The 13,505-nt window shown below is 49.8% G+C and overlaps 1 protein-coding gene across 1 annotated transcript in view; it reads left to right on the plus strand.

Moving 5' to 3' along the window:
- The window catches only part of mtx1b (metaxin 1b), a 36,874-nt gene extending 24,195 nt beyond the window's left edge, over positions 1-12,679 (plus strand). The window contains exons 5-8 of the mRNA XM_070868509.1: positions 5,637-5,819; positions 7,073-7,149; positions 11,263-11,420; positions 11,627-12,679. Of these exons, the coding sequence (XP_070724610.1) occupies positions 5,637-5,819; positions 7,073-7,149; positions 11,263-11,420; positions 11,627-11,850 (642 nt within the window). The 3' untranslated portion in view covers positions 11,851-12,679. The remainder of the gene's footprint in view (positions 1-5,636; positions 5,820-7,072; positions 7,150-11,262; positions 11,421-11,626) is intronic.
- Positions 12,680-13,505: the final 826 nt, after the last annotated feature.

A 13,505-nucleotide genomic window follows, 5' to 3' on the forward strand; every position in this document is an offset into this window, starting at 1 on the left:
TCTACAGGTATATAAAAAGGAAGAGAGTAGCTAAAGTAAATGTCGGTCCCTTAGAGGATGAGACTGGGGAATTAATAATGGGAAACAGGGAAATGGCAGGGACTTTGAACAAATATTTTGTGTCGGTCTTCACGGTAGAAGACACTAAAAGCATCCCAATAATTGATAATCAAGGGGCTATAAGGAGGGAGGAACTTAAAACAATCACTGTCACTAGAGAAAAAGTACTAGGCAAACTAATGGGATTAAAGGTGGATAAGTCCCCTGGATCTGATGCCCACATCCTAGGGCTACAAGTGGCTACAGAGATAGTGGATGCATTGGTTGTAATCTATCAAAATTCCCTGGATTCTGGAGAGGTCCCAGCGGATTGGAAAACTGCAAATGTAATGCCTATATTCAAGAAAGAAGGGAGACAGAAAGCAGGAAACTATAGAGCAGTTAGCCTAACATCTGTCGTTGGGAAAATGTTGGAGTCCATTATTAAGGAAGTAGTAGCAGGACATTTAGAAAATTATAATAAAACCATGCTGACTCTGCTTGATTGTATGAAAGGGAAATCGCGTTTGACAAATTTGCCAGAGTTCTTTGAGGATGTAATGAGCAGGGTAGATCAAGGGGAATCAGTAGATGTAGTGTATTTAGATTTCCAGAAGGCATTCGATAAGGTGCCACATAAAAGGTGACTGCACAAGATAAAAGTTCACAGGGTTGGGGGTAATATATTAGCATGGATATAGGATTGGCTAACTAACAGAAAACAGAGAGTCAGGATAAATGGGTCATTTTCAGGTTGGCAAACTCTAACTAGTGGGGTGCCACAGGGATTAGTGCCGGGGCCTCAACTATTTACAATCTATATTAATGACTTGGATGAATGGACCGAGTGTACTGTAGACAAATTTGCTGATGGGAAAGCAAGTTGTAAGGAGGACACAAAGAATCTGCAAAGGGATATACATAGGTTAAGGGAGTGGGCAAAAATTTGGCAGACAGAGTATAATGTGAGAAAATGTGAGGTTATCCACTTTAGTTTAGACTAAAAAAGCAAATTATTATGTAAATGGAGAGAGACTATAACATGTGGCAGTACAGAGGGATCCGGGGATCCTTGTACATGAAACACAAAGTTAGCATGCAGGTACAGCAAGTAATTAGGAAGGCAAATGGAATGTTGGCCTGAATAGGTGGCTTGAGGAATGGTGCAAGGGGGAGGGATTCAAATTCTTGGGACATTGGAACTGGTTCTGGGGGAGGTGGGACCAGTACAAACCGGACAGTCCTAGGGGGAGTGTTTGCTAGTGCTGTTGGGGAGGTTTAAACTAATATGGCAGGGGGATGGGAATCTATGCAGGGAGACAGAGGGAAGTAAAATGGGGGCAGAGCAAAAGGTAGGAAGGAGAAAAGGAAAAGTGGAGGGCAGAGAAATCAAGGGCAAAAATCAAAAAGGGCCATATTACAACATAATTCTAAAAGGACAAAGAGTACTAAAAGAACAAGCCTGAAGGCTCTGAGTCTCAATGCGAGGAGCATTCGTAATAAGGTGGATGAATTAACTGCGCAGATAGCTGTTAACAGATATGATGTAATTGGGATTATGGAGACATGGCTCCAGAGTAACGAAGGCTGGGAACTTAGCATCCCGGGGTATTCAATATTCAGGAAGGATAGACGGGAAGGAAAAGGAGGCGGGGTGGCGTTACTGGTTAACGAGGAGATTAACGCAATATTAAGGAAGGACATTAGCCTGGATGATGTGGAATCTGTATGGGTAGAGCTGCGAAACACCAAAGGGCAGAAAACGTTAGTGGGAGTTGTGTACTGACCACCAAACAAGTTGGGAGGTTGGGGACAGCATCAAACAGGAAATTAGGGATGCGTGCAATAAGGGTACAGCAGTTATCGTGGGTGACTTTAATCTACATATTGATTGGGCTAACCAAACTGGTAGCAATACTGTGCAGGAGGAGTTCCTGGAGTGCATAAGGGATGGTTTTCTAGACCAATATGTCGAGGAACCAACTAGCGAGCAGGCCATCCTAGACTGGATGTTGTGTAACGAGAGAGGATTAATTAGCAATCTTGTTGTGCGAGGCCCCTTGGGGAAGAGTGACCATAATAGGGTAGAATTCTTCATTAAGATGGAGAGTGACACAGTTAATTCAGACTAGGGTCCTGAACTTAAAGAAAGGAAACTTCAATGGTATGAGACGTGAATTGGCTAGAATAGACTGGCGAGTGATACTTAAAGGGTTGACGGTGGATAGGCAATGGCAGACATTTAAAGATCACATGGATGAACTACAACAATTGTACATCCCTGTGTGGCATAAAAATAAAACGGGGAAGGTGGCTCAACCATGGCTAACAAGGGAAATTAGGGAAAGTGTTAAATTCAAGGAAGAGACATATAAATTGGCCAGAAAAAGCAGCAAACCTGAGGACTGGGAGAAATTTAGAATTCAGCAGAGGAGGACAAAGGGTTTAATTAGGAGGGGAAAATAGAGTATGAAAGTAAGCTTGCGGGGAACATAAAAACTGACTGCAAAAGCTTCTATAGATATGTGAAGAGAAAAAGATTAGTGAAGACTAATGTAGGTCCCCTTGCAGTCAGAATCAGGTGAATTCATAAATGGGAACAAGGAAATGGCAGACCAATTGAACAAATACTTTGGTTCTGTCTTTACTAAGGAAGACAAGAATAACCTCCCGAAAATACGTAAGAACATAAGAATTAGGAACAGGAGTAGGCCATCTAGCCCCTCGAGCCTGCTCCGCTATTCAACAAGATCATGGCTGATCTGGCCGTGGACTCAGCTCCACTTACCCGCCCGCTCCCCATATTGGTTAAAAATCTATCTCTCTGTGATTTGAATACATTCAATGAGCTAACCTCAAACTGCTTCCTTGGGCAGAGAATTCCACAGATGCACAACCCATTGGGAAAAGAAATTCCTTCTCAACTCGGTTTTAAATTGGTTCCCCTGTATTTTGAGGCTGTGCCCCCTAGTTCTAGTCTCCCCGACCAGTGGAAACAAGCTCTCTGCCTCTATCTTGTCTATCCCTTTCATTATTTTAAATGTTTCTGTAAGATCACCCCCTCATCCTTCTGAACTCCAACGAGTAAAGACCTAGTCTACTCAATCTATCATAAGGTAACCCCCTCATCTGCGGAATCAGCCTAGTGAATCGTCTCTGTACCCCCTCCAAAGCCAGTATATCCTTCCTTAAGTAAGGTGACCAAACCTGCACGCAGTACTCCAGGTGCGGCCTCACCAATACCCTGTACAGTTGCAGCAGGACCTCCCTGCTTTTGTACTCCATCCCTCTCGCAATGAAGGCCAACATCCCATTCCTGATTACCTGCTGCACCTGCAAACTAACTTTTTGGGATTCATGCACAAGGACCCCCAGGTCCCTTTGCAACGTAGCATGTTGTAATTTCTCCCCATTCAAATAATATTCCCTTTTACTGGTTTTTTTTCCCCAAGGTGGATGACCTCATATTTTCCGACATTGTGTTCCATCTGCCAAACCTTAGCCCATTCGCTTAACCTATCTAAATCTCTTTATAGCCTCTCTGTGTCCTCTACACAACCCGCTTTCCCACTAATCTTTGTGTCATCTGCAAATTTTGTTACACGACACTCTGTCCCCTCTTCCAGGTCATCTATGTATATTGTAAACAGTTGTGGTCCGAGGACCGAGGGTCTAGCGAGAAGGGGGAACTGAGGGAAATACTTATTAGTCAAGAAATGGTGTTAGGGAAATTGAAGGGACTGAAGGCCGATAAATCCCCAGGGCCTGATAGTCTGCATCCCAGAGTATTTAAGGAAGTGGCCCTAGAAATAGTAGATGCATTGGTGGTCATTTTCCAACATTCCATGGAGGGAGAGAGAAAACAGGGAATTATAGACTGGTTAGCCTGACATCGGTAGTGGGGAAAATGTTAGAATCAATTATTAAAGATGTAATAGCAGCGCATTTGGAAAGCAGTGACAGGAAGTCAGCATGGATTTATGAAAGGGAAATCATGCTTGATAAATCTTCTAGAATTTTTTGAGGATGTAACTAGTAAGAGTGGACAAGGGAGAACCAGTGGATGTGGTGTATTTGGACTTTCAAAAGGCTTTTGACAAGGTCCCACACAAGAGATTAGTGTGCAAAATTAAGGCACATGGTATTGGGGGTAATATACTGACGTGGATAGAGAACTGGTTGGCAGACAGGAAGCAGAGAGTCGGGATAAACGGGTCCTTTTCAGAATGGCAGGCTGTGACTAGTGGGGTGCCGCAGGGCTCAGTGCTGGGACCCCAACTATTTACAATATACATTAATGATTTAGACAAAGGAATTGAATGTAATATCTCCAAGTTTGTAGATGACACTAAGCTGGGTGGCAGTGCAAGGAGGATGCTAAGAGGCTGCAGGGGAACTTGGACAGGTTACGTGAATGGGCAAATGCATGGCAGATGTAGTATAATGTAGATAAATGTGAGGTTATCGACTTTGGTGGCAAAAACAGGAAGGCAGAATATAATCTGAATGGTGACAGATTAGGAAAAGGGGAGGTGCAACGAGACCTGGGTGTCATGGTACATCAGTCATTGAAAGTTGGCATGCAGGTGGTGAAGGCGGCAAATGGTATGTTAGCCTTCATAGCTAGAGGATTTGAGTATAGGAGCAGGGAGGTCTTACTGCAGTTGTACAGGGGCTCGGTGAGGCCACACCTGGAATATTGTGTTCAGTTTTGGTCTCCTAATCTGAGGAAGGACATTCTTGCTATTGAGGGAGTGCAGCGAAGGTTCACCAGACTGATTCCCGGGATGTCAGGACTGACATATGAGGAGAGACTGGATCGACTAGGCTTATATTCACTGGAGTTTAGATGAGGGGATCTCATAGAAACATATAAAATTCTGACTAGACAGGTTAGGGACAGAAAGAATGTTCGCGATGCTGGGGAAGTCCAGAACCAGGGGTCACAGTCTTAGGATAAGGGTTAAGCCATTTAGGATCGAGATGAGGAGAAACTGCTTCACTCAGAGAGTTGTTAACCTGTGGAATTCCCTGACGCAAAGAGTTGTTGAGGCCAGTTCGTTAGATATATTCAAGGGGGAGTTAGATGTGGCCCTTACAGCTAAAGGGATCAAGGGGTATGGAGAGAAAGCAGGAAAGGGGTACTGAGGTTGAATGATCAGCCATGATCTTATTGAATGGTGGTGCAGGTTCGAAGGGCCAAAAGCCTACTGTGCACCTAATTTCTATGTTTCTATAATTTCAGAATAAGGCGTTGCACATTGAAAACGGAGATGAGGAATTTCTTCTCTGAGGGTCGTGAATCTTTGGAATTCTGTACCTGAGAGAGCTGTGGAGGCTGGGTCATTGAATATATTTAAGGTGCAGATGGAAAGATTTTTGACCTATAGGGGAGCGGGCAGGAAAGTGGAGTTGAGGCCAAGATCAGATCAGCCATGGTCTTATTGATTGGTGGAGCAGGCTCGAGGGGCCAAATGGCCTACTCCTGCTCCTATTTCTGATGTTCTTAAGTCTCTAAGCACCAGTTGCCCTCAGCTTCATTTGTTAAGTCAGAGCTCGTAACTGTGCTGAGTTTAATCTTTGTGTTTTTTGGTCAGATCTACATGTTTTGGGTTGACTCGAAGAATTACGTATCATTCACACGGCCATGGTATGGGGAGGCCATCCCATTCCCGCTCAACTTTTTCCTGCCAAACCGCATGCACGTGCGCTCCCTGGAGCGTCTTCGCCTGATCCGTGGGGGCCAATGGCACGACAATGAGGAGGAAGCAGAGACTGAGGTGGGTCGAACAATTCCAGCAATTGTGGCTGGTGAGATTGATGACAATCGTCAAGATTGTCTTTGGCACTAGTTTGCTTTTAAAAACTTTTACAAATACAAGTAGAAACTTTTCCTTGACTGTACTAAGGATTTTAGTTACTACACTGGATGTTTGATCTCCACAGCCCATCCTGTGACCATCACACATTTGCTCCATCATGATACTGAGCCATATCGTCCCCGATTCCATATCCAGCCTGTGCTGATCTCAGCAACACAGGCTAGATTTGTTCTCAGCATCCCTGGATTAGAGAGATGGAAAATGAGCCAGAATTCCCGCTCCTGGTCATTGTCCAAGCTCTGGTCACATAACTTGCTGCTGCTCACCGTTTAGTGTCACTGGTGAAAAATGACTAGTTTGGTGAGGGAGGTGCTGGAGATGGTTAAAGTCACTCTGACCAACTCTCCAGTGAGATTTAGTGCAAGGAGGGAGGGGAAGGGAGAGGGTACATAGAATCATAGAAATTTACAGCACGGAAGGAGGCCATTCGGCCCATCGTGTCCACGCCGGCTGACAAAGAGCTATTCAGCCTAATCCCACTTTCCAGCTCTCGGTCCTATAACCTGCGGGTTACAGCACTTCAGGTGCACATCCAAGTACTTTTTAAAATGTGGTGAGGGTTTCTGCCTCTACCACCCTTTCCGGCAGTGAGTTCCAGACCCCCACAACCCTCTGCATGAAGAAATGTCCCCTCAAATCCCCTCTAAACCGTCTACCAATTATTTTAAATGTATGCCCCCTGGTTGTTGACCCCTCTGCTAAGGGAAACAGGTCCTTCCTATACACTCTATCCAGACCCCTCATAATTTTATACACCTCAATAAGGTCTCCCCCTCGTTCCTCATAGCTAAAATTCTCCAGTCCAGGCAACATCCTTGTGAATCTCCTCTGTACCCTCTGTAGTGTAATGTGGTGACCAGAACTGCACGCAGTACTCCAGCTGTGGCCTAACAAGTGTTTTATACAGTTCAAGCATAACCTCCCCGCTCTTGTATTCTATGCCTCGGCTAATAAAGGCAAGTGTTCCATGTGCCTTCTTAACCATCTTATCCACCTGGCCTGCTACCGTCAGGGATCTGTGGGCCTGCACTCCCAGGTCCCTTTGTTCCTCTACACTTCTCCGTGTCCTGCATTTAATGTGTATTCCCTCGCCTTGCGAAGGGAGGTGCAAAGAGGGAGTAGCAATCCTCACAAACTGACTTTGTTTTCAGATCTACAAAGAGGCACGTGAATGCCTGACGCTGCTGTCTCAGAGGCTGGGGTCACAGAAATTCTTTTTTGGAGACTCGTAAGTGGTTTAATCTTTGGTGCCATGGGGACGGTGAAGGGGCAGATTTTTCTTGTTATTGATGGCAGTGGGGACTCGGGAGGCTGGTGGCCCGGCCATAGGTGGGGTGGCAGTGGGTGAGCCTGGACACGGGTTTATGGGCCTGTCGAGCGGGAGCTAGCCTCAGGAGTCTAATTGCAGAGAAGGCAAAAGAAAGAGGAGCTTTGAAGGAAAATGGAAATTTAAATTAAAGTGAGACGCATTCCTTCCTCTCGGACTTGTGCCAAATCAAATATTTAAATCACCGAGTTCCTTAAACATAAAAGAAGCTGTTGGTGGCCAGGGTGGGCAGCTGGGATCTGGCTCTGCTCGATTCGCACAACTTCACAGCTGCCTCGAATGTTGTGATTGTGGGGCAGGACCCGATGTGACTCGGAGTTCAGGAAGCTTCACCACAAAGTGGTTTATTGTTGGACTCAAGTGCAAAGTGTTTGTATTAAAATCTAATAACGGCAGAAAAAGCTTTGAGGAGGAATTTGAACAGCACTTTAACAATAATGCCGTTTTCTTGCCTTGTCTGTAGTTGGGATTGGGAACCTCGTTGCGTTGAATTAGAAGCAGCTGGGAATGGGTGAACGCATCAAATGACTGATTCAGGCCCTTCATTCACAACACGAAGCTGCAGTTGGATTTGGATGAATTTGCCGAATGTATTGCTGGTTATAATCCTGTAGTGCGTATTTGCAGGGATACTTATTGCAGTCTGGTATAACCCTTTCATCTTTGAGACAAGATCAGAAAGTGAAAGGATAGTGTGCTGTAATTGAGCAAGGAGCTTGTGTCTCTGGGCCCCAAGGACAAGTCCAGCCCTTCACATCCGCGATTACGTGGCTGCTCATTGCTACCGACACTTCATCTGCAACAAGCTGACATTTCAAAGAGGTGGTCGACCCTCAGAAAAGGGGATTCAGGGCTGGGCCCATCTGTCCCCATCGTTCCTGGGTTTTGGTATTGGGAGAGTTAACTTGCTTCCTCTGTAAAGCTTCGTGAAGACTCCAGAGCCACCCACCCCCTACTATCCAGGCTCTCGTCCACTGCCCATCTCAACTCCGCACTCTGAGGAGAGATATGTATCACACACAACAGAATTGTTTATCCCCTCCTGAAGGTGCTGACTCTCACTGGGGTACAGGTCCCCTCCCCTGAAGGTGCTGACTCTCACTGGGGTACAGGTCCCCTCCCCTGAAGGTGCGGACTCTCACTGGGGTACGGGTCCCCTCCCCTGAAGGTGCTGACTCTCACTGGGGTACAGGTCCCCTCCCCTGAAGGTGGTGACTCTCACTGGGGTACAGGTCCCCTCCCCTGAAGGTGCGGACTCTCACTGGGGTACAGGTCCCCTCCCCTGAAGGTGCTGACTCTCACTGGGGTACAGGTCCCCTCCCCTGAAGGTGCTGACTCTCACTGGGGTACAGGTCCCCTCCCCTGAAGGTGCTGACTCTCACTGGGGTACGGGTCCCTCCCCTGAAGGTGCTGACTCTCACTGGGGTACAGGTCCCCTCCCCTGAAGGTGCTGACTCTCACTGGGGTACAGGTCCCTCCCCTGAAGGTGCTGACTCTCACTGGGGTACGGGTCCCCTCCCCTGAAGGTGCTGACTCTCACTGGGGTACGGGTCCCCTCCCCTGAAGGTGTTGACTCTCACTGGGGTACAGGTCCCCTCCCCTGAAGGTGCTGACTCTCACTGGGGTACGGGTCCCCTCCCCTGAAGGTGCTGACTCTCACTGGGGTACAGGTCCCCTCCCCTGAAGGTGCTGACTCTCACTGGGGTACGGGTCCCTCCCCTGAAGGTGCTGACTCTCACTGGGGTACGGGTCCCCTCCCCTGAAGGTGTTGCCTCTCACTGGGGTACAGGTCCCCTCCCCTGAAGGTGCTGACTCTCACTGGGGTACGGGTCCCCTCCCCTGAAGGTGCTGACTCTCACTGGGGTACAGGTCCCCCCCTCCTGAAGGTGCTGACTCTCACTGGGGTACAGGTCCCCTCCCCTGAAGGTGTTGACTCTCACTGGGGTACAGGTCCCTCCCCTGAAGGTGCTGACTCTCACTGGGGTACGGGTCCCCTCCCCTGAAGGTGCTGACTCTCACTGGGGTACGGGTCCCCTCCCCTGAAGGTGTTGACTCTCACTGGGGTACAGGTCCCCTCCCCTGAAGGTGCTGACTCTCACTGGGGTACGGGTCCCCTCCCCTGAAGGTGCTGACTCTCACTGGGGTACAGGTCCCCTCCCCTGAAGGTGCTGACTCTCACTGGGGTACGGGTCCCTCCCCTGAAGGTGCTGACTCTCACTGGGGTACGGGTCCCCTCCCCTGAAGGTGTTGCCTCTCACTGGGGTACAGGTCCCCTCCCCTGAAGGTGTTGCCTCTCACTGGGGTACAGGTCCCCTCCCCTGAAGGTGCTGACTCTCACTGGGGTACGGGTCCCCTCCCCTGAAGGTGTTGACTCTCACTGGGGTACAGGTCCCCTCCCCTGAAGGTGTTGACTCTCACTGGGGTACGGGTCCCCTCCCCTGAAGGTGCTGACTCTCACTGGGGTACGGGTCCCTCCCCTGAAGGTGCTGACTCTCACTGGGGTACGGGTCCCCTCCCCTGAAGGTGTTGACTCTCACTGGGGTACAGGTCCCCTCCCCTGAAGGTGCTGACTCTCACTGGGGTACGGGTCCCCTCCCCTGAAGGTGCTGACTCTCACTGGGGTACGGGTCCCCTCCCCTGAAGGTGTTGACTCTCACTGGGGTACAGGTCCCCTCCCCTGAAGGTGCTGACTCTCACTGGGGTATGGGTCCCCTCCCCTGAAGGTGTTGACTCTCACTGGGGTACAGGTCCCCTCCCCTGAAGGTGCTGACTCTCACTGGGGTACGGGTCCCCTCCCCTGAAGGTGCTGACTCTCACTGGGGTACGGGTCCCCTCCCCTGAAGGTGCTGACTCTCACTGGGGTACAGGTCCCCTCCCCTGAAGGTGCTGACTCTCACTGGGGTACAGGTCCCCCCTCCCCTGAAGGTGCTGACTCTCACTGGGGTACGGGTCCCCTCCCCTGAAGGTGCTGACTCTCACTGGGGTACAGGTCCCCTCCCCTGAAGGTGTTGACTCTCACTGGGGTACAGGTCCCCCCATTCCCCTGAAGGTGCTGACTCTCACTGGTGTACAGGTCCCCCCCTCCCCTGAAGGTGCTGACTCTCACTGGGGTATGGGTCCCCTCCTCCCCTGAAGCTGCTCACTGGCTGGGGTTTAGAAACAGAAATTTACAGCGCAGAAGGAGGCCATTTTGGCCCATCGTGTCCACGTTTGACTCGGACATATATCGGTCTTTGCTTCATCGTTGCTGGGTCAAAATTCTGGGACTCCAATACTGAGGGAGAACTTTAACCACACAGACTGCAGCAGTTCAAGAAGGCAGCTCACTATCACCTTCTCAAGGACCATTAGGGATGGACAGTAAATGCTGGCGATGCCCGCATCCTGTGAATTAAAAGACCTGCGACCCACACCCGTAGCCCAGCAGACAGTGATAGAATGTGGAAGCCTTCGGGTCTCTGTACTCTGTACATTGTGGCAGAGCGCTAACTCGGTAGGACTGAAGGGTTGCATTAATGTGTGGGACAAGAATCGGTGTTGTGTGCAGTGTGTGCTGTTTCCCCGTGGTCCGTGTTGTGTGCAGTGTGTGCTATTTCCCCGTGGTCCGTGTTGTGTGCAGTGTGTGCTGTTTCCCCATGGTCCGTGTTGTGTGCAGTGTGTGCTGTTTCCCCATGATCCGTGTTGTGTGCAGTGTGTGCTATTTCCCCGTGGTCCGTGTTGTGTGCAGTGTGTGCTGTTTCCCCATGATCCGTGTTGTGTGCAGTGTGTGCTATTTCCCCGTGGTCCGTGTTGTGTGCAGTGTGTGCTGTTTCCCCGTGGTCAGTGTTGTGTGCAGTGTGTGCTATTTCCCCGTGGTCCGTGTTGTGTGCAGTGTGTGCTGTTTCCCCGTGGTCAGTGTTGTGTGCAGTGTGTGTTGTTTCCCCGTGGTCCGTGTTGTTTGCAGTGTGTGCTGTTTCCCCGTGGTCTTTTGTCCCTGTATCTGTGCTGAATGACGTGTCTCCCATTGTGTTTTAGGCCCAGCTCCTTGGATGCCATCGTGTTTGGACACTTGGCGCCACTTTTGAAGGCAAAACTGCCCAACAGCAAACTGCAGCAACACCTTCGCTCGCTCGACAACCTGTGCACACTCTGCACATCCATCCTTGGTCTCTACTTCCCAAACGATGGCTCAGGTAATGGAGGACTCACACCCAGGGCCAACCTTATTGCGGGTCCCTCAGCCTACAGCACTGCCTCATGTGTTTGTGGGATCTTGCTGTACATAGATTTGCTGCAACACTTGTCGATGTAATGACAATAACTGCCACTGATTGTAGTGTTGTGTCGCGAGGACACAAAGGCGCTACACCAATGTACATACTTTCCTGTTTTGTTTCAGACCCTGAATGCAGCTCAAAGAAAATTCCACGGAATAACTCATCGGATTCCGATGAAGATCCTCACAAGAGACGCAACCAGATCCTGTCGGTGATGGTGGGCTTCTCGGCCATGATCGGTTACGCTTTCCTTAGTGGCATCCTCTCCATCCAGCGGGTATCGACGCACAACGCACTGAGGCAACCCCCCCCGGTGGAAGATGATGAAGTTGAGGGAGGGCAGTAAGAGGGGTGGGGAGGGTAGAGAGGGGTAAGGGGTGCTGTGAGTGGATGGGACCATTTCTGCAAGCACATTGCCCCAGGCCTGGGCAAGTACGAATTGTCTGGACTGAAGATGGATTGCACGTAGATGCAGATCGTAATGTTATAGTTTGTTTTCTGCAAGGTTTAAAGACTCGATAAGCTCAGGGTCTTAAACCCTGCAGCACAGATCACGGTCAAGGGAAATTATAGTTCAAAATTCCTCAACCCATAAGAAATATTAATGTTACAACAGCAGTATATTATCTCATAGTTTACTGCAGCCAGTGTGGGGGGGGGGGGGTTAGACACTGAGTGCGATGCACTGTAATACAGGCAGTACATCGTCGGTTTGACAATTCACATCCAGACATCACGAAGTGAAATTAATTTGTGAGGTTTACAGTCTGGAATTGGATACTGTAGCTTTACAGGATTTCCAATTGGCTGTTGTCTGTGTAACGCACAATTTGATTCTGTTTTGCAACGGCTAAGTTACGGTGAGGTTTGCAAGGTCGAGATATCACACGGAAATAATTTTAAAAGTGAAATAAAATCTCCATCTGATGCTCATTAACTCAAAAGCTTTAATTTGGGCTGCAATTGCACTCCCATTTGCTGCTGCCTTGAGTTATGGGCCTTGAATATTCTTCGTTCTACTGTCGAGAAGTTGTTAGATAATCTGTTGGTCCTGGTCGAAGAGTGCTGTTCAGGAAACAGGTATATCCCACTTTCTGAAATGTTTCTTTGCATGTTGACCACATTCCACCAAGACAGTGTTAAAGTTTCTCAAATAAACCAGTTTGTATCAGGTATTCAGCTGCTGTATCTGCTCGATTTTTCCAGGGGTTGTTAGATGAACAGGGAGGTGTACAAGCTGTGTGTGGGCGACGGTACGGACTGTGTGTGGGCGATGGGGACAGTACGGGCTGTGTGTGGGCGATGGGGACAGTACGGGCTGTGTGTGGGGACGGTCCGGGCTGTGTGTGGGCGATGGGGACAGTACGGGCTGTGTGTGGGCGATGGGGACAGTACGGGCTGTGTGTGGGCGATGGGGACAGTACGGGCTGTGTGTGGGCGATGGGGACAGTATGGACTGTGTGTGGGCGATGGGGACAGTACGGGCTGTGTGTGGGCGATGGGGACAGTACGGGCTGTGTGTGGGCGATGGGGACAGTACGGGCTGTGTGTGGGCGATGGGGACAGTACGGGCTGTGTGTGGGCGATGGGGACAGTACGGGCTGTGTGTGGGCGATGGTGGGGACAGTACGGGCTGTGTGTGGGCGATGGGGACAGTACGGGCTGTGTGTGGGCGATGGGGACAGTACGGGCTGTGTGTGGGGACGGTCCGGGCTGTGTGTGGGCGATGGGGACAGTACGGGCTGTGTGTGGGCGATGGGGACAGTACGGGCTGTGTGTGGGCGATGGGGACAGTACGGGCTGTGTGTGGGCGATGGGGACAGTACGGGCTGTGTGTGGGCGATGGGGACAGTACGGGCTGTGTGTGGGCGATGGGGACAGTACGGGCTGTGTGTGGGCGATGGGGACAGTACGGGCTGTGTGTGGGCGATGGTGGGGACAGTACGGGCTGTGTGTGGGCGATGGGGACAGTACGGACTGTGTGTGGGCGATGGGGACAGT

The sequence above is a fragment of the Pristiophorus japonicus genome, chromosome 30, assembly GCF_044704955.1.
Source record: "Pristiophorus japonicus isolate sPriJap1 chromosome 30, sPriJap1.hap1, whole genome shotgun sequence".
NCBI classification, from domain to species: Eukaryota; Metazoa; Chordata; class Chondrichthyes; family Pristiophoridae; genus Pristiophorus; species Pristiophorus japonicus.